The sequence below is a fragment of the Anomaloglossus baeobatrachus genome, chromosome 6 (genome assembly GCF_048569485.1).
Source record: "Anomaloglossus baeobatrachus isolate aAnoBae1 chromosome 6, aAnoBae1.hap1, whole genome shotgun sequence".
Classification (NCBI taxonomy): domain Eukaryota; kingdom Metazoa; phylum Chordata; class Amphibia; order Anura; family Aromobatidae; genus Anomaloglossus; species Anomaloglossus baeobatrachus.
Window position 1 is genome coordinate 372,584,779 of NC_134358.1, and position 21,146 is coordinate 372,605,924.

Below are 21,146 nucleotides of genomic sequence, written 5' to 3' on the forward strand. Positions count from 1 at the left end.
TCCTCTTGCCATCCATGGTATTGAGAACACCCTTCTCCAGCACTGCATTTCGAAGGCGTTGATTGTTCTTCTGTCTTGTTCCTTTTATCTTCCAGGTTTCCCATCCAACTAGGCTTGCATATAAAAGTACAAAAAGAACTGTTTGCATTACATGTCGTACAGCATTCAGAAAGAACTGATGATGTGGGACGATTTGACATATAGTGCAGCAAAGACTATGAGGACAGGGAACAGTCTGGTCATGAAGGACAAGTTAGATTTACTCAAATCTATTTTTCCTTTTTTCTTAATTTTCAGTGACCCCAGAGGGACAGCCCTCTGCACCAGAAGACTGAGGACTTTCATTTGTTTCACAGATGTTCTGAAGAGTTTTGCGAAGATCTATAAAATTGTACAAAGGGTTTTTTTTCTCATTTGCATTATTTTATGGGTACATTTTTCTGATCGCTTTAGTGAATTTATACTTAATAAGAAATATTTTCCTAAGTTAGTATGTTTTTCTCATTTAATTCAACATTGAAACTTTCCAAGATGTGTATACAAAATTCCACTCAAATTCTGCTTCCCACATCTACAACTGTTTTTTCAGTTTTGCATAGAGCAGCGGTTTCATACTAAATTGTCAGTTTGGTTTCCTATACATTTTGTAGCAAGCCTTTATGGAAGATCCTGTCACATTAGTGTCTCAAACTGCTTAATATAACATATTATATTATATATTATAACTAAAACATATTATAACTATAACAACTAGGGCTGAGCGGATCCGAACTGTAAAAATCCAGATCTGCACGGTTTCAAAGATTTCCACGGAAAATAATTGAAACATTTAAAAAAACATAAATAAAACAGCGTTTCATACTTACCGAGACTTGGTGTCATGGCAGCACACTGCTTCCGGGTCACGCATTCACTTCCTGTACTGTGCATCGTATACACACAGCTTTCCGTGGTTTCCCCGCCCACCGGCCATCCTCTCATCTGTGATTGGTTGCAGGCAGTCGTGCCCTCAGCCTGTGACATTATCTGCCGTGCAAGTGTGACGCCCTGGCAAAACCAAGTTGTCACAGAGACTGCACTAATCTTCCAGGTGCAGGACTCCATCCTCCTTGGCATACCAACACAAACTCACACCCAGGTACACAACATCAGCCAGCAAAACCTAATCACCCCCCATGACAATAGGGACACACCAGTGGGGGGGGGGGCAAGCAGATGGTGGCGCCCACCTAGGAGTCCTGAGGTGTTCTGGGAGGGAAGAAGACAGTATAGTTTGGAGTGAAGAAGAGAGAGGAGTGTGAAGGGACAGGGCAGTCAGCGGTTGGAGCCTCTGGACTACCGGACTACTGACTAGGTGGCAGACAGGGCCACAGGCGACGGAGATCCGGTCGCGGGAGACCTTAAGTGGACCAGGGCAGGGTTGTAGCCCGCCGGTGCCGACAGCGGGAATCCGGTCCGGTGGCCGTGCACAGTCGGGGTACCTAGACCCTAGAGCAAGGACAGCTTCAAGCACCTTTCTAATTGACCAGCCGGGGATAAGATTACAGGTCTTGTCCCACAGGAGGCCCAGATAGAGCGGGACAGAAGCCCAACGAGGGGGATAGGGCTCCGCAATTGCCTGCTAAGATCCCACGGGTCAGTTCTCGCGGGCTACAGCTCCCCACACAAAAATCACTGGGAGTGGACTTCCCCGTTTCAAGCAGAGTAGCCAAACTAAGGACACAAACACTAAGTGCAGGAGAAAGGGACCCCTGTTTGCTGTACCAGGGTGTGGGACCAGAATACACTTGCCGGAGGTAACCGGTCACTGGCAATTTGGTTTACCATTTGGACTCTGTGTGAATTCTTCTAGAACTGTGAGTACACCAATACCACCCGGTCCAACACGCTCCGCAGCATCCTTCCCCATACACCTGGGCCCCGGGACAACACCTCCGCTACCCGTGGAGGGGATACCATTCTGTTGCCCCGCTCCATCAGCCCCGGGCGTCCCATACCAAGGCAGCGGCGGTGTCATCAACCATCACCGCAACCCACGGGTGGCGTCACTGACAAACTCACCCCTGTAAATAACCCCTTTTATTTAGTTCTGAGGACGGATGGCTGCAAAAGCCCCGGATCCGGCTACCACTCAAGCCACAGCCATGATCCCGGTTCCGAGCGTTCCGTGCAGCCCCCCCCTGCAGTGGTCTGTCCCCCATCCGCAACACAATCACCGTGGCTGTCATTGTCTGCACAGCCAACAGTCGTGCTCTATGGCCGCTGGCTATGTAGCAGAGCTGAAGCGGCATGGGACCTTGTGTGGATTACACCGGAGCTTCAGGGTTTTGGAGGTCAATAAAGAGGTGAAGGAGGGTGTGTGTTTTGTACTTTATTCCAAAAAGGATTTTTCTCTGTGTCTGTGTTTATTTACATTCACTTACAGGTTAGTGTGACACTAACCTAGGGCTTAGTAGCAGCTGTGCGTTGCTATTAACCCCTTATTACCCTGATTGCCACCACACGAGGGCAATCAGGGTAATAAATAAATAATAATAATAATAATAAAAAGAAAAAAAAAAAGACGCATCACCGACACAGCCACGCACACATGACAGGAACGTGCATGTGTTTCTAGGTACATACACACTCATGCTCAGAGTGTGGCGGGTAATGCCAGCCATGCTGGCTGATGTCATGTCGGATTTGTACGAGTCTGACAGCGCATCACCAGCACAGACGCACACACTTCTGACAGGAGCGTGCATGTGTTTCTAGGTACATGCACGCTCATGCTCAAGAGCGCGGCAGGCCATGCCGGCTGATGTCATGTCAGACTTCTACGAGTCTGACAACGCAGCACAGCTGCACACACTTCTGACAGGAACCTGCATGTGTTTCTGAAAGACATGCACGTTCACCATACTGACCCGCAGACACTTGCACTGCTTTCCCTATGCACCAACCGTCCTGTCGCCTGTGATTGGTTGCAGTCAGCTGACAAACTGCCACTGAGGGTGGGGGCGGGTCTAGCTGCAACCAATTACACGCGCCGGTGGGCGGGCAAAAAAATGAATATTGAATTGTCGGCTGAGGAAGGGAAAAGTGTGACCTGGAAGGAGTTTGCTGCCATGACACAGCCTCGGGTGAGTACACCGTGCGCGCTCCTACCCCCCTGTTCCCTCCACAAACGTTTTTAATCTCCGGACTCTGGTCCCCATAGACTTATATGGGCACCGGAATCTGGAGCGGATACGGATTTTTTGTTCAATCCGGCAGTGATCCGCCGGTTCAGAATTTTGGCGGATTCGATCAGCCCCAATAACAACTATAAAACCTGGACAACAAACTGCTGGTTTATATATTATACTTACCTGTTACATCTTTCTTCAGACATTTTCTGTTTTACAATATTTCTCCCATTACCTTCACATAATAATATTCTTTTTGCTAAGCTTTGAATGGAGCTCTGTGACTTTACAGCAGGCCATACTTTTCCAGTGTGAAAGGCCCATAAAATGGCTAAACAACATGAACAATGTCAGACCCTCCACTAGAACAAATTTCCTTTTTCATGGCAGGACCATACCACCTTTGCAGCCAGGTAAGATGCATCAGGGCACAAGAGAAAGTGTCCAAAATCTGAACAATGTACATCAGAACAGGATTTGCTGATATCAATTTAAGTTAAAAAAAAACCAAAACAGAATTGTGGGCATTTTTCATCATTTCACCACATTTGGATTTTTTCTCTAGCGTTATCTTTGTAAATAGCTGATGTCCCGCGTACAAGAATTTTTCAAGTATTAAAGAAGTTGTTCATTTCAGCTGGACTACTTTATTTCACTTAAGAAATAAACTAAGGAGTAAAAACAAAAATTATCCCCTTGAGGGAGAGGGTAAAGGATCTGATATTTATATATAGCATAGTTAGAATATATGACAGTAGACAGAGTTTTCTTAAAGGGGTTGCCTGGACCTTTAACATTAAAGGCCTATTGGTAGGGTAGGTCATCAATGTCTAATCGGTGGGTGTGTGACACTCGGTGCCAGCCAGCCAAGAAATATGCCACAATTTGTATCAGTAAGTATTGCTCATTTGGTCTCAACATTAATGTATCTACACATAAAGCTTCTTTTTGTTTGCAGAATGTGAGTGTGATGTCAAGAGTTGTTTCTTAAAAATATTTGAAAAGTTCTATAACGAAAAGACTTCAAAGAATTCAGTCCTTACAGGAATGAATGAACAATCGTTTTTCAGCCATTGAGTTATGTGTGGGCCGCGGGTAGAGTTTCAAATTTATAAAAAGGAAAACAAACAGAGGTAGATGGAAATCTGCCTTCATTTTAACAAGCTAAAACAAGCCGGCTTCCAGATGGAAAGGATCAAAGTGTCTGAGTCACTTCAAAAAATTAATCCCCTTAAGGAATGCTTCCCTCCTCTATTTTCTACATGGTTTTTCACATTAAAAGAGGAAGGGACAAAGATGGTTTAATTCTTACTCTTCTATACAATCCTAATCAATGTAGCCCTTCAACAGAGTTCACTGCACCTCTGATATCTTACCGTTTTACAAAAACCCTGCACAATAGCAGTGTCATGTAATCAGGGCCAGCTTTAGACAAAGTGGGGCCCTATATACTCACATATTGCACCATCACACATACTGGGTTCATGAACAAAACAATTCTCAAAATCTTAGCCATGCGGATAGTTGCTGGGTTAGCCTTGGTATAGCTAAGCCAGTATCAGCACTTACTCAAAAATGCATCAACACAAGAGGAAAAGAAGTATTGGGGTACCGTCACACTTTAGCGACGCACCAGCGATCTGACCTGGTCAGGATCGCTGGTGCGTCGCTACATGGTCACTGGTGAGCTGTCAAACAGGCAGATCTCACCAGCGACCAGTGACCAGCCCCCAACCAGCAGCGACGTGGAAGCGATGCTGCGCTTGCAGGGAGCCGGCGTCTGGAAGCTGCGGACACTGGTAACCACGGTAAACATCGGGTATGGTTACCCGATATTTACCTTGGTTAACAGCGCACACCGCTTAGTGCTGACTCCCTGGACTCGTAGCCACAGTACACATCGGGTTAATAAGCAAACCTTTGCTTATTTACCAGATGTGTAATCCGGCTACGTGTGCAGGGAGCAGGGAGCCGGCACTGGCAGCGTGAGAGCGGCGGACGCTAGTAACTAAGGTAAATATTGGGTAACCACCTTGGTTACCCGATGTTTACCTTGGTTGCAGCTTACCGCAGGCTGCCAGACGCCGGCTCCCTGCTCCCTGCACATTCAGATTGTTGCTCTCTCGCTGTCATACGCAGCGATGTGTGCTTAACAGCGGGAGAACAACAATAAAAAATGAACCAGCAGTGTGTGCATCGAGCAGCGATCTCACAGCAGGGGCCAGATCGCTGATCAGTGTCACACACAGCGAGATCGCTAATCAGGTCACTGCTGCATCACAAAAACCGTGACTCAGCAGCGATCTCGCTAGCGATCTCGCTATGTGAGAAGTACCCCTTAGTGCAAAAAGTACAATTTTATTGAAAAATCACAAACAGTGGTAAAAAAAACATTAAAAACAACTACTTAGAGACCTGGGGGGATGTCAAATAATTAGAAGGGGAATAGCAGGGTCCCCGACTGGGAATACATTATATGTATCCAACCCATGACAACCATAACTTACTGCACATGGTTATAATAAAGGGAAGGAAAAAACACTTCACGTATAAACCATTATAGTTTAAAGGTTGTGGGTAGACAGACATAAGAAAAGAATGGCATAAATGGCTATAGTTACCTAGAGTGCAAGTGCAAGGGAATCACAGCAGAAGCCTATTCTCACAACATGACAAGACCCCCAGGGACGGATCTAAGAACCACCAACGCACGTAAGTGAAAATCTTTCTGGAAACGTGTCTTGTGGACAGATAAGACCAAGACAGAGCTTTTTGGTAAAGCACATCCCTTTACTGTTTACCGAAAACGAAATAAGTCCTACAATGAAAAGCACACAGTGCCTACAGTCAAATATGGTGGAGGCTCAGGTGTTTTGTTTGGGGTTTTTTTTCACAGCCTCTGGCACTGGGGGCCTTGACTTTGTGCAAGGAATCATGAAATCTGAAGATTACCAAAGCCTCACACATTAGGAATTGCAGTAGAATATTCTGGTTCTGGCAGAGCAGGAGGAGACACCACTTTGAAGCCTGATTTTCTACATTGTTTAAAAATGTCTCAATGGCCATAAATAAAGCTACAATAAATAAATAATTTATACTAACCTTTCTATTCCTCACCGTTCCAGTATGATGTTCCCTATATACTTTGGTCGTATAGCCCTTGTGACCTCTGCAGCCAATCACAGACTTCATTGGTGCCGTATGAGGGTACTGGTGAGGTCAGTGCCCGTCACGTGGGGTATTACTGGAAGTGACCTCTGCAGCTACAAAAAAAAAAAAAGGCTAGCATGGAAGATAGTGGATCAGATGGCAAAATCAGTGTGCAGTGGGAAAGCTGCAGACATGCCACACATGCCACTTTTAGCACTGCAAAACGTAAATTAGGGAACATCAGTGTATTTTCCCAAAGATATTATATACAGCAAATTTGCTTGTAGATAATCCACGGTTTATTATAGTAAGACTGTTATTAATTAAATAAATATGCAAGATAAATTGACTGGCACTGTGGATTTCAAATTACAATTAATGGGCAATTAAGGCAACTCTGTACTATGTAGATGTGCCTTTAATCTGATTTTTTGTATCAAGGTGAAAAAGTCACTTAAAAATAGCAAACAACTTTTCCAGCTCAGTACAGAAGCTCCTAGTTTTGGTATGTTGCCGCAAAACCAATGGCTTAATCAGGCCAAATTCCTTTCAACAATAGCTCCAAGCTTAAAACTTACTTTCCACTCCAAGTGATGAGCACTAAAGGCTCTCAGTGCTTGCAAGCTAGGTTTCAAAAACATTTGTGACATGACACACACGTACCAGAAATCAATGCTAGTATTCCCTAGGAATGACTAAACTTTGTATTAATTCTAAAACAGAAATGTACTGCAGTGTCAGAGGATTAAAATAAAGGTTTGGGTGGCGCTACTCCGAGGTCATGACCGGCGAGGTCGCTCATCCTCTACACTGAGCGGGAATGTGTACCTAACCAGAGACACAAAAACACTGTGGTTTCAAGATGTCTCCTCACAAGGCAGAGCTGGCCTTTTAGTAACAAGTCAACCACATAATCCACCCAAACGTCTCAAAAAGGTAAAAACAGCATAATAAAACTCTATTTATTTATATATCTGGAAAAATATGTTAAAGCGTTAACAGTTATTTTGTTCTTAATTTCTGAAATCAATAGTACACAGAAAAATAAGCAACTTTGTAATATTTCTTATCAGACAAATCTGCTTCTTTCTCTGCTGGAATTGATCAGTCATTATCAAAATTCTCCATTTTTAAGTGAATTCTGCATTTAAAGAAGACTTTCCCATTACTGAGATAGGAGACGGCAGACGGCGCTGATGAGATTCTATGTAGATAGAAGAGGGAGGCTCTAGAGGCAGAGGGAGGCTCTAGAGACAGAGGGGGGCGCGAGAGGCAGAGGGGGGCGCGAGAGGCAGAGGGGGGCGCGAGAGGCAGAGGGGGGCGCGAGAGGCAGAGGGGGGCGCGAGAGGCAGAGGGGGGCGCGAGAGGCAGAGGGGGGCGCGAGAGGCAGAAGGGGGCGCGAGAGGCAGAAGGGGGCGCGAGAGGCAGAAGGGGGCGCGAGAGGCAGAGGGGGGCGCGAGAGGCAGAGGGGGGCGCGAGAGGCAGAGGGGGGCGCGAGAGGCAGAGGGGGGCGCGAGAGGCAGAGGGGGGCGCGAGAGGCAGAGGGGGGCGCAAGGGGCAGAGGGGGACGCGAGGGGTAGAGGGGGGCACGAGGGGCAGAGGGGGGCGCGAGGGGCAGAAAGGGGCGCGAGGGGCAGAGGGGGGCGCGAGGGGCAGAGGGGGGCGCGAGAGGCAGAGGGGGGCACGAGAGGCAGAGGGGGGCACGAGAGGCAGAGGGTTGAGCTAGGGGCAGAGGACAAAGCTAGAGGCAGAGGGAAGAGACAGAGGGAGCAGCTAGAGGCAGAGGAAGGAGCTATAGGCAGATTTCCTCAATCTTTTATCTACATAGAATCTCATCAGTAGCAGCTCTCATCTCCTATCTCAGTAATGGGAAAGTCTTCACTGAATATAGGTCTAACCTTAGAATTTTGGCAATGAAAGAAGCAAATCTGTCTGATAAGACTGCTTTCACACATCCGTTTTTTGCTGAGCGGCACAATATGGCGGTTTGCAGAAAAAACGCAACCTTTTTTTTTTTGCCGCCGGTTGCGTTTTTTCCCACATAGACTTGCATTAGCGCCGTATTGTGCCGCATGGCCTTGCATTGCGTCCGTTTTTTGCCAAATGCGGCATATTTAGCCCATGCGGCGGCCGGATTGAACGTTGCCTGGCACTTTTTCTGTGCGGCAAAAAACAATGCAGGCCTATGGCCGCCAGATGCGTTTTTTTGCACTGCGCATGCTCAGTATCAAGCCGCATCCGTCAAAAAACGGACGGGCCGCATGGGATAACTTATGCAACGGATCCGTTTTTTCCGCCGCATCCGTTGCATAGGTTTTTGAGCTGGATTGAGCCGCACTGCAAAAACCGGATGTGTGAAAGCAGCCTAAGATATATTACAAAGTTGCTTATTTTCATGGGTACTATTGATTTATGAAATAAATATTACGTACTCGATTACCCCATTAAAACGACAGTTACACTTTAATGAACAGAAGCTAATGATTTTAAATGATGGCATCAATTTCCTTCTTTGCTTATATTATAAATACATTAATAAGAAAAATTCACAGAAAACAACTTAAATACTTAACTCATTAAAAAATAACTGAAAAAAGTTTTAGTTGTTAAAGAGCCAATGTATTTTAGACGCAGTTTACGCTGCTCAAGACACTTTGAATTGTGCCTTTCTCTGGGGGCCTACCATGGAGTGTGGTGGGTGGGAGGACTGACTCGACGCTTCATTTCTAATCCACGTGTATAGCTCTTCAGTGCTCGGCACATGCTCAGAAAGGAGCCTTTACATGCAGCTATGGTGGGGTCTGCTTATCACTTTGCATGCTCACTGTGTCTATAGTGTTCTATGGGAGCCATTGACTTAAATGGCACACAGAAATAAATAAAGCCAAGCACGGGGAGACTACAGATCAGAGTGGATGCATGCCGGACACATAGTGATCACTAGGACATTCACATGAAGGCTGGAGCATGCAAAGGAGTGCAGTGCCGCTAGGCAAAGGATTGAAAAATAAAGATTTGTTAAGAACGGCTAAAATGTAGTTTAATATAAAAATAAAAAACAGTGAAACTGCAATTCCAAGTATGTTTATCATAAATATCTAATGGAAGCTTAAAACTACAACAAAGAGCCATCAATGCTTCACCAGAAGTGATTAGTAAATATAACATAACCCTAGAAGGTGGCCCTAATTATATAAGGAATGATGCACAATACTAGCCTATAAGGGGATTTCATAATCCCGCTTAAACATCACTTTGGAACAGTGCAGAAAAAACAAGCCTTTGGGCTAATGAAAAACCATTAGCATTTACAGACAGGGTGGGTTCTAACCAGCGGAGAAGTCAAGTCTGCCCATCAAGATTGTAACAGAGCCATCGACTCCACAGAAATGTCCCAAAGAAAACTACACTACAACACCATTATTCTAGACAAAAAAAAAGCAGTGGTGTACTTACAAATCTGAACTCGGGGACCGAAATACAAGCGAACAAATCAATACAAAGTATAAAAAACCTTACAATAACATGTAACAATTTCCATAGCACCCACCTTGTCAAAGTCACAATGCAACCAACGCCAAAAGACATTGCATTAAGGTCCGACAGTACAGTCTGCTCCAAATACCAGGTAACACAAGACCTACAGATGTCTGCTTAGTAATCAGTTGAGGAGCCTTTCTTATTACCTTGTATTGTCCTATTCTAGTATTATTCCGAATAGAAATGTAAAATCAATTGGTGAAGACAAATTAAGGGATCGGTGGTAGGATCCGCACTGGTCGGCAGAACAAGGCACCTTTATCCCAAGTAGAATTGAGAGGTGGTGCATGCTCGATCACTGTCCGATTCATTCCCTATGGGACCGCTGTAGAGATGTATTTGGTCTTCTCTAGCACTCCAATAAGGAATGAATGGAGCAGCATTCAAGTTTGCACACAGCCGCTTCACACTAAAAGGGCTAAGAGCGCCCCATTCTGGAGATCAAGTCCCACACTGTGCTAAAAGATAGCATTTATCCGCAACTTATAACAAAAAGAACATCCCTTTAAAAACCGTATTTCACAAGTTGACCAATTAGTGCCGATTAGTGTTGAGCGGACCCGGATCGGCTAAATCCGGATCCGCACGGTTTGACCGGCAGATCCGAGTCCGACCCGGACGCGGGATTCCGGGTGCACGATCCGGATCCGTTTTTTTTTTTTTCCTCTCTCTCGTCCCTGGATTCCACTTTCCATTGACATATATGGGGCCGAACTCTGGATCGTATCCGGACTTCCTTCTCAACCCACCGGGTAGCCGCCGGACCCGGATTTTTCACTATTCGCTCAACTCTAGTGCCGACTAGCGCTACACCGCTTTACAAGAGGAAGGGTCATTGTGACCCATTGTGGCCTTTCCTGACATTTCCAGTTTGCCAAGATCTGAAAATAGAAGCCATCAGGAACTGGGCATGAATGAGAGCTGTGGGAACGGGTGACAGTCGCTTCCGTTTATTCTATCAAACCAGCAAATTCCATATAATATTCGGTGATGAATTGTGCAAAATAGAAATCTTTTGCAATGTTCATCAGTTTGGATTGTGCCTTACCTGAGTGGGTCATAGCATGTTTATCATACAAAAGACCAGTTTATTTTAGTGTCATTTTTTCCTTTGTTCCTGAGTCTCACGCTCTTTCTGAAGATTTGTGGCTGTATCAGACAAACTGTTGGTTCATCCTCTGCTGGCCACTGCAAATCTCAAGTTTATGTTCAGTTTGTAAAGTTATAAAATGTAGATAAACATGGAAATGTGTGAACAAGTCCCTGACTTATACAACTCCTTTTACTAAAAGCCAAACATATGTCCTGCTCTTAATAAGTGCTATAAAAGTACAAAGGCCCAATTGTAATGGGAAGGTAGACTTATCTTTACAGACAGGAGTACAACCGCTCTTTCCCTTGACACATCAGTCAGCGCGATTGCGTGCCACATGGGTGTGTACCTCTCCGAGTGTGCGGTCAATATTTACTTTCTATTTTTATACAGATTAGGAATCAACAGATAAAAGCAATTTGGAGGCCGACACCTGGAAAAGTTTCTTTACCTGCCTACTGGCACAATGCAGACCTAAGTAAACATGTTCTCCATAGTAGGTAAAGTTCACAGATTTCTCAGTAGCTTGTAATCAATACAATTTTGTGGTACTACATCTTTAAGCCCCATCACACACAACGAGATCACTAAAGAGTAATCTATGACGTAGTAAAGATCTCGCCAGCGATCTCGTTATGTGTGACACCTACCAGCGATCAGGCCCCTGCTGTGAGATCGCTAGTCGTTGCCGAATGGTCCAGACATTTTCATCAAAGGCGATGTCCTGCTGGGCAGGACACATCGCTGTGTTTGACGCCTACCAACGACCTCCTAACAGGGTCCCACTCCCGCCAAGATCGTTTTACAGGTCACGGATAGTTACCGCGTCGTTGGTAAGGTCTGACTGTGTGACATCTCACCAGCAACCTCCCAGCGACTTACCAGCGATCCCTATCAGGTCGTATCGTTGTTGGGATCGCTGGTAAGTCGTTGTGTGTGACTGGGCCTTTTCACTGTATGCAAACTTTATATGGGGAAAAACCTGCTGGTTAATTCCCTGTAAAGTACAGGCAGTGCCGTACTGGCACTAGGATGCTGAATCTGAGCCTACCTTTATTTTACAGATTTGAAGCTTGATTACTGAAAAATCCTGTATCAAAGCTTCAGAAATTATGTCAAGGCAGTGGCTTAAGCATCGAGGCGAGACTTTGTGAGTCGTGTGCTCAGGAATGATTTCTCCCCTCCTGTCTTGCCTCCTGTTCTTTATTTAAATTTTGCGCCCCACTGTTGTATACCCCCCTCAGTGCTGTATACCCCCCACCCCCAGTGCTGTATAACCCCAGAGCTGCATGCCCCCCCACCCCAGTGCTGTATGTCCCCCCCAGAGCTGTATGCCCCCCTCTAGAGCTGTATGCCCTCTTCCCTAGTAATGTGTGTGCCCCCTCCTCTTTCTCCTGAGGCCCACAAAAACCTGATGCCAGCCTGAGAAGCCCTGAGCACCAGTATGGCACTCCCTGTGCTTTATATGGGAAAAACCTGCTGGTTGGCTCTCTTTAAATAAAGTAAGAACTTATATTTATCCCATCGCCTAATGTTTAATTTCTTTCATTAGTAAAGGTATGTGCAGTTTGTTTCTCCAGGGAAAACATACCCTCTGGCAGAAAAATGCACCTCTAGTTGAAAAACGGATTAAAAAATGCATGCGTTTTTGCTGTTATTACCGAGTTTCAGCCGCATTTTTGTTAATGCTTTTTTTTTAAAAAACAAAATATGATAGGTTTAGTTTAAAAAAAATATGGCTCAGAGGAAATCTCATTTATATGTATAAATACACTACAGTTCAAAAGTTTGGGGTCACTTAGATATTTCCTTATTTTTTAAAGAAAAGCACATTTGTTTCAATGAAGCGAACATTAAATTAAACAGAAATACACTCTATACATTGTTAATGTGGTAAATGACTATTCTAGCTGCAAACATCTTTTTTAATGCAATATATACACATAGTGTATAGAGGCCCATTTCCAATAACCAGTGTTCTAAAGGTACATTGTGTTTGCTGTGTTAGAAGGCTAATGGCTGTTTAGAAATCCCTTGAAAACCCTTGTGCAAGTATGTTAGCAGAGCTGAAAACAGTTTTGCTGATTAGAGAAGCTATAAGGGTATGTGCGCACGTTGCTTTTTACCTGCTTTTTACCTGCTTTTTTTGCTGCTTTTTCTTCTGCGCTGTTTAATGCCAAAATGGATGTGTTCTTCTATTCAAGCAAAGTCTATGGGAATTTGGGTTTCTTGTTCACACTATGTTGTTCAAAATGCTGCCTTTTTGTGGCAGAACTTTGGTCAAAAACTCAGCTTTGCAGTGCAAAACCCAAATGGCAAAAACAATTGACATGTTGCTTCTTTGAAAAGCTGAGTTTTTGACCAAAGTTCTGCCACAAAAAGGCAGCATTTTGAACAACATAGTGTGAACAAGAAACCCAAATTCCCATAGACTTTGCTTGAATAGAAGAACACATCCATTTTGGCATTAAACAGCGCAGAAGAAAAAGCAGCAAAAAAGCAGGTAAAAAGCAGGTAAAAAGCAACGTGCGCACATACCCTAAAACTGACCTTCCTTTGAGCTAGTTAAGAATCTGGAGCATTACATTTGTTGGCTCCATTAAACTCTCAAAATGGCCAGAAAAGGAGAACTTTCATGTGAAACTCGACAATCTATTCTTGTTCTTAGAAATGAAGGATATTCCATGCAAGAAATTGCCAATAAACTGAACATGTCCTACAACGGTGTGTACTACTCCCTTCAGAGGAGAGCAAAAACAGGCGTGTGGAGGACTCACCTAAGTGAATCACCTCACAGTGGGCAGTCATGCTCTATCTCCGTTCGTTGTGACTGTCAGATGTAGCAGTGGAGGAAGCGTCATGGGACCTCGTGTGGAGTATGTCAAACCTGCAGGGGTGTTATTGGGATTAATAAAGTGGTGAAAGAGGGTGCTTTTTTTGATTTTTATTTCAAATAAAGGATTTTAGGGGTGTTTATTTACTTTCACTTACAGATTAGTGATGGGGTGTTTCCTAGATGCCTGCCATCAGTAATCTAGGACTTAGTAGCAGCTTTGGGCTGCTATTAACTCCTTATTACCCCTGATTGCCACCACACCAGGGCAATGGGGAAGAGCCTGGTAAAGTGCCAGGACTGTCGCATCTAATGGATGCGGCAATTCCGTGCGGCTGCTGGCTGATATTTTTAGGTTGGGGCAGCCTAATAACCATAGGCCTCCCCAGTCTGAGAATACCAGCCCCCAGCTGTAGGGCTTTATCCTGGCTCGGTGTCAAAGTTAAGGGGCCCACACGCCTTTTTTTAATTATTTATTTATTTTACTATATGATATAGACCCGCCCACCGGCATCTGTGATTGGTTGCAGTCAGACAGCTGTCATTCAGCGTGGGAGTGCGTCTGACTGCAACCAATCACAGCCACCGGTGAGTGGGGGAAGCAGTGAATATGTATGAGAAAATGAGCAGCCGGGAAGAAAAATGGGAGGCCACGGGAGCAGTGTGAAAGCTACCCCGGTGATCGGTGAGTATGTCGCTCTCGCTCCTACACCTTTGCGCGGATTCTGGTTTCTATGGACTTTACATGGGGACGAGCATCTGGCCAGTTACCGTGAATCAATCCTCCGCCGACCCAGAGTCAGCAGGGGATTGATCTGCCAGTGCTCAGTTTCGAAAAACAGGGACAAAACGCAAAAAGAATTGACATACTGCTCAATGTGCACACAACCTTTCTGAATTCTCATATACTTTGCTGGGGATGGCAATGCATGCAGTTTTGGGCACCCGAAAACGCGGCAAAAAACGCAGTGCGCGCACAGGACCTAAGAGTAGTCCTTCAAAGAGTAACTAAAGTATTATAATGTTTCTCTATATTAGAGTGCCCTTTTAATTACCAGCAGAGCAGTGCCACAGATTGCTGGAACACTCTTCTCCCCAGGGAGGTTTGCAGCTCAGATAACAGGAGCACAGAGCCTGTCTGAGCACGCACAGACCACAGTACAGATTTAATAGAAAGTATGAGCCTCATAAACTATGCTTTCTATATAGAATCTATACCCCACTTCATAGCCTAAAGGGCCATTTACACGCTGCGACATCGCTAACGATATATCGTCGGGGTCACGGTGTTTGTGACGCACATCTGGCGTCGTTAGCGACATCGCAGCGTGTGACAGGCTGCAGCGACCTTAAACAATCGCAAAAGAGGTAAAAATCGTTTGTCTGAGAGAGGTCGTTTATTTATAAAAAATCGTTGTCTGGTCAGTAACGATGTTGTTCCTCGTTCCTGCAGCAGCACACATCGCTGTATGTGACACCGCAGGAGCGACAAACATCTCCTTACCTTCGTCCACCGGCAATGAGGAAGGAAGAGGGTGGGCAGCATGTTACAGCCGCTCATCTCCGCCCCTCCTCTGCTATTAGACGGCTGTGTGTTTAGAAAGGAGGCGGTTCGCCGGCAACAGCGACGTCGCAGGGAAGGTAAGTCCGTGTGACGAGTGTTAGCGATGTTGTGGGCAGTGATTTGCCTGTGACGCACAACCGACGGGAGCGGGTACGCTCACTAGCGATATCGGTAACGATATTGCAGCGTGTAAAGTACCCTTTAGCCTGCCATTGAATCCATACCCCACTTTGTGTGTGCCCTCTGGTATGAGCACTGTGCTCTTTTCGCCTAAGCTGACAAACCTTCTGCAAGAGTTTTTGTGCAATTTTGAAGGTCTCAGGTCCTAGACCGCAACCAATCTGCTTGCAATTAAAGAGGCACTTAAATGCATAGAAGTCTAAAAAAGTGCCCACAATGAGTTTTAGTCCTGTTTCTGACGCTGCGTATTTTTGATGCAGAAAAATGCAGTATTTTATAGTGCAAGCAAAGTGGATGGGATAAAAGTGAACCTGTCAGGTCCAATATGCACCCAGAACCATGAGCAGTTCTGGGTATATATTACGAATCCCTGCCTAGCAGTCCCTGTATACACTAGCATAGATAAAGGGATCTTTATAAAAAGTGTTTCTAAGGGGTACTTCTTACATAGCGAGATCGCTGCTGAGTCACAGGTTTTGTGACGTACCAGTGACCTCATCAGCGTTCTCGCTGTGTGTGACACTAAGCAGCAACCTGGTCCCTGCTGTGAAATCGCTGATCGTTACACACTGTTCTGGTTCATTTGTTGGTCGTCGGGCTCCCGCAGGGCAGCATGCATCGGTGTGTTTCACACCTTACCCAACTACCTCATTCGCGACTCACGTAGGCGTGCATCTTCGCTGTTTTCCGCGCCCCCTCTGTTCCGATTGGTGATCGCTACTGCGTTCGTATTGGTCGCTTCCATCCTCTGTTCTGGCTTGTAGACCACAGTACATTTCAGAGGGCTGAATTCACTTGTCCCGGACCGCGTGTAGCAGCAGATCGTAATACAGTCCATTCTGCATTGGGACTCTAGGATGGACAAGGATGGAGAAGGATGGAAGTGCTATTATGTTGCCTTCTCTAAAGGCAAGGCCGCCCAGTCACAACGCAGTTACGACCACCAATCGGAGCAGAGGGGGCGCGGAAAAGGCGATGTAGATGCACGCCTATGTTACTAATCAAGATTTCAATCGTGCTATGTGACATGGTCCCAGCGACCGCCGTATTGTTGCTGCGTCGTTGGGAAGATCTGTTTAACAGCTCACTAGCGACCTTGTATTGACGTACCAGCGATCCTGACCAGGTCGTATCGTGGTCGGAATCGCTGGTACGTCGTTTAGTGAGAAGGTACCCTAAAGATCTTTTATCTTATGCTAATGAGCGCGGGAAGTAGTTCCGACGGCATGAGTTCCTTTGGCTAGACAGCCCACATGGCATGGTAGCACGTCACTGTAGGCGTACGAACAAGCTAATGAATAGGCAGCGACGCCGCACATACCTCAGTGTTCACGGCAGCCAGCAGAGGATGGATGAGCTCAGCGTACGATCTGGAATATTCAGCACTTCTGGTCATGTGCACTGTACCTCACTGAAGCAGGAAGCTTACACCCGACACCGCATGATTGGAAGTCCCGGGTATTCCGGATCATGCGCAGAGCACATCCATCCTCTGCCGCTCTCCATGAAGAGTGAGGTATGTGCGCATCGCTGCGCATTTATTAGCTTCTTAATATGCCTGCAGGGGAGTGCCACCATGCTATTTGGGCCAACTAGCTAAGGTAACTAATGCCCAGGGGACTAGGCCCCTCGCTCATTAGCATACGGTAAAAGATCTTTAGAAATACTTTTTCTAAAGATCTCTTTATATATGCTAGTGTATACAGGGACGGTTTGGTAGGGATTAGCAATATGCACCCAGACCTGCTCGAGGTTCTGGGTGCATATTGCACTTGACAGGTTCCCTTTAATAGAAATCTAATGTCCACTGTGCTTCTTTTCAACACTTTGTAAACTCACCTAAGGTGCGTTTTTCCAACCTTCAACAAGTCAATTTCTCTTGCGGGCATGCCGAATCTTATGTGCGGAATTTCTCCATAGACTGGCATTAAAAAATAAAAAAATGCACCTGTGTTTTTGGTGCCTTTACGAGGAGAAAACACATCAAAAACGCATGTAGTCTGCACCTAGTGAGGTCAATACCAGGAAGTTTCAAAAACAAAACAGCTTTATTTAAAGCAGGGGTGGGGAGCCTCCGGCCCGCAGGCCGTCTGTGGCCCGCGATGACCTTTCCTGCGGCCCCCGGGCAGTTCCAGAGACTGCAGTACTCGGGCGGCAGCCGCGTCTTGTTTGCTGCTGGCCTCAGCGTCCGACAGGTTTGTTTGTGCTCCCATGCCTGTGTGCCCCTCCAGCATCCAAAGGCCTGTGTGTTCCCCTGCACATCCCCACAGCAGCCTGTTCCCCCTGCAGCGTCCTGTGCTCCTCGCGCGTCCTCACGGCAGCCTGTGCCCCCTGGAGCGTCCTGTGCTCCTCGCGCGTCCTCACGGCAGCCTGTGCCCCCTGGAGCGTCCTGTGCTCCTCGGGCCTCCCCAAGGCAGCCTGTGCTCCTCGGGCCTCCCCACCGCAGCCTGTGCTCCTCGGGCCTCCCCACCGCAGCCTGTGCTCCTCGGGCCTCCCCACCGCAGCCTGTGCTCCTCGGGCCTCCCCACCGCAGCCTGTGCTCCTCGGGCCTCCCCACGGCAACCTGTGCTCCTCGGGCCTCCCCACCGCAGCCTGTGCTCCTCGGGCCTCCCCACCGCAGCCTGTGCTCCTCGGGCCTCCCCACCGCAGCCTGTGCTCCTCGGGCCTCCCCACCGCAGCCTGTGCTCCTCGGGCCTCCCCACGGCAGCCTGTGCTCCTCGGGCCTCCCCACGGCAGCCTGTGCTCCTCGGGCCTCCCCACGGCAGCCTGTGCTCCTCGGGCCTCCCCACGGCAGCCTGTGCTCCTCGGGCCTCCCCACGGCAGCCTGTGCTCCTCGGGCCTCCCCACGGCAGCCTGTGCTCCTCGGGCCTCCCCACGGCAGCCTGTGCTCCTCGGGCCTCCCCACGGCAGCCTGTGCTCCTCGGGCCTCCCCACGGCAGCCTGTGCTCCTCGGGCCTCCCCACGGCAGCCTGTGCTCCTCGGGCCTCCCCACGGCAGCCTGTGCTCCTCGGGCCTCCCCACGGCAGCCTGTGCTCCTCGGGCCTCCCCACGGCAGCCTGTGCTCCTCGGGCCTCCCCACGGCAGCCTGTGCTCCTCGGGCCTCCCCACGGCAGCCTGTGCTCCTCGGGCCTCCCCACGGCAGCCTGTGCTCCTCGGGCCTCCCCACGGCAGCCTGTGCTCCTCGGGCCTCCCCACGGCAGCCTGTGCTCCTCGGGCCTCCCCACGGCAGCCTGTGCTCCTCGGGCCTCCCCACGGCAGCCTGTGCTCCTCGGGCCTCCCCACGGCAGACTGTGCTCCTCGGACCTCCCCACGGCAGACTGTGCTCCTCGGGCCTCCCCACGGCAGCCTGTGCCCCCCCCCCTGATATGTCTGTGCCCCCAGCCCCTCCCAAGTGATATATAATCCTCCCAGCAATGTATATTCCTCCCAGCCCTCCCTGATGATGTCTAGTCCTCCCAGCCCTCCCTGATGATATCTAGCCCTCCCAAGTATTGTCTAGTCCTCACAGCACTCCCCAATATTGTCTAGTCCTCCCAGCCCTCCCCAGTTTTGTCTTGTCCTCCCAGCCCTGCCCAGTATTGTCTAGTCCTCCCAGCCCTCCCCAGTATTGTCTAGTCCTCCCAGCCCTCCTCAGTGATGTCTAGTACTCCCAGCTCTCCCCAGTGATGTCTAGTCCTCCCAGCAATGTATATTCCTCCCAGCCCTCCCCAGTGAAGTATATGCCCCAATTTCTCCTGTGATATATATGCCCTAGCATCTCCTGTGATCTACATGCCCTCAGCATCTCCTGTGCTGTACGTGCCCTCAGCATCTCCTGTGCTGTATGTGCCCTCAGCATCTCCTGTGCTGTATGTGCCTTCAACATCTCCTGTGATGTGCCCTCAGCATCTCCTGTGCTGTATGTGCCCTCAACATCTCCTGTGATGTATGTGCCCTCAACATCTCCTGTGATGTATGTGCCCTCAACATCTCCTGTGATGTATGTGCCCTCAACATCTCCTGTGATGTATGTGCCCTCAACATCTCCTGTGATGTATGTGCCCTCAACATCTCCTGTGATGTATGTGCCCTCAACATCTCCTGTGATGTATGTGCCCTCAACATCTCCTGTGATGTATGTGCCCTCAACATCTCCTGTGATGTTATGTGCCCTCAACATCTCCTGTGATGTTATGTGCCCTCAACATCTCCTGTGATGTATGTGCCCTCAGCATCTCCTGTGATGTATATGCCCTCAGCATCTCCTGTGATGTATGTGCCCTCAACATCTCCTGTGATGTATGTGCCCTCAGCATCTCCTGTGATGTATGTGCCCCAGCATCTCCTGTGATGTATATGCCCTCAGCATCTCCTGTGATGTATGTGCCCTCAGCATCTCCTGTGATGTGCCCTCAGCATCTCCTGTGATGTATGTGTCCTCAGCATCTCCTGTGATGTATGTGCCCTCAGCATCTCCTGTGATGTATGTGCCCTCAGCATCTCCTGTGATGTATGTGCCCTCAACATCTCCTGTGATGTATGTACCCTCAGCATCTTCTGTGATGTATGTGCCCTCAGCATCTCCTGTGATGTATGTGCCCTCAGCATCTCCTGTGATGTGTATGCCTTCAGCATCTCCTGTGGTGTATGCCCTCAGCATCTGTCTCCTTTGTGATGTATTTGCAGCAGTCCCAGCTGACACAAACGTGGAAAATAGTTGTGAGAAACAACAAGATCAATATCGCCTAATATAGCCGCACCAAAAACAAGAAACCCCAGCCGCCACAATGAGTTAATTGTTTGATCAAATATAGCAGGGTAATTTTTAAGTTGATAATTTTGTCCGGCCCCCGAAGTTTGGTGGAAAATTCCAAAAAAATAAATAAATGAGAAAAAAAAAAAAAAAAAAAAAATGCAGCATTAAATCACACAAAAACGCAATTAAATGATGCAAATAAACTAAGGTGCAGAAATTCTGCACAGTGAAAAACTCAGCACATACAGATTGTGGGAACACAGGCTAGAAGTGAGGATCCTTTAGGCTATGTGCCCACGCTGCGGAAAATGCGCGGATTTTGCCGCGGATTTCTCGCGGAAAAGCCGCGGATTTCCCGAAAAACTGCAGCACAGCTACTCCCCAGCCATTTCTATGGCATTTTGGAAACGCTGTGTCCATGCTGCGGATTTTTCCGCAGCGGAAATCGTGCGGATTTTCGTCCGGAAAAATCTGCAACATGTCAATTATTGTTGCGGATTTTCATCCGGATTTTGGCTTTAAAATTGGGAAAAAAAAAAAATCCGCACCAAAATCTGCGGCAATTCCGCGGTAAATCCGGATTTTGCGGGAAAGCTGCGGATTTTGATGCAGAAAAATCCACAGCTACATTCTCCCGTGGACACATAGCCTTAATCTCCAACACCAGCTATGTTTTAGCTCTCTGCATGGAGCCACGGGGAGAGTTGGCATGTAGCTGTACTGGTGATTAAAGGATCCTCACTTTTTCACTTTATTGAAAGTGCTGCCTCCTTTATTGGATTTTCATATGTTAAACAGGAAAATTGTCAGTTTCCTTCTGGGATTATACCACTTACTCAGGCAGTGCTGCTTATCTTCAGATATGTGTGTATATATATATA

The 21,146-nt window shown here is 47.3% G+C and overlaps 1 protein-coding gene across 3 annotated transcripts in view; it reads right to left on the minus strand.

The window, feature by feature from the left end:
* The window catches only part of TNS3 (tensin 3), a 528,788-nt gene that overhangs the window by 301,121 nt on the left and 206,521 nt on the right, over positions 1 to 21,146 (minus strand). Inside the window, exon 2 of one of the 3 annotated variants that reach the window (XM_075315025.1) lies at positions 6,273 to 6,433. The exons of the other annotated variants lie outside the window; for them this stretch is intronic. Within the exon in view, the coding sequence (XP_075171140.1) occupies positions 6,273 to 6,362 (90 nt within the window). The 5' untranslated portion in view covers positions 6,363 to 6,433. The remainder of the gene's footprint in view (positions 1 to 6,272; positions 6,434 to 21,146) is intronic. 3 annotated transcript variants of the gene reach the window in all.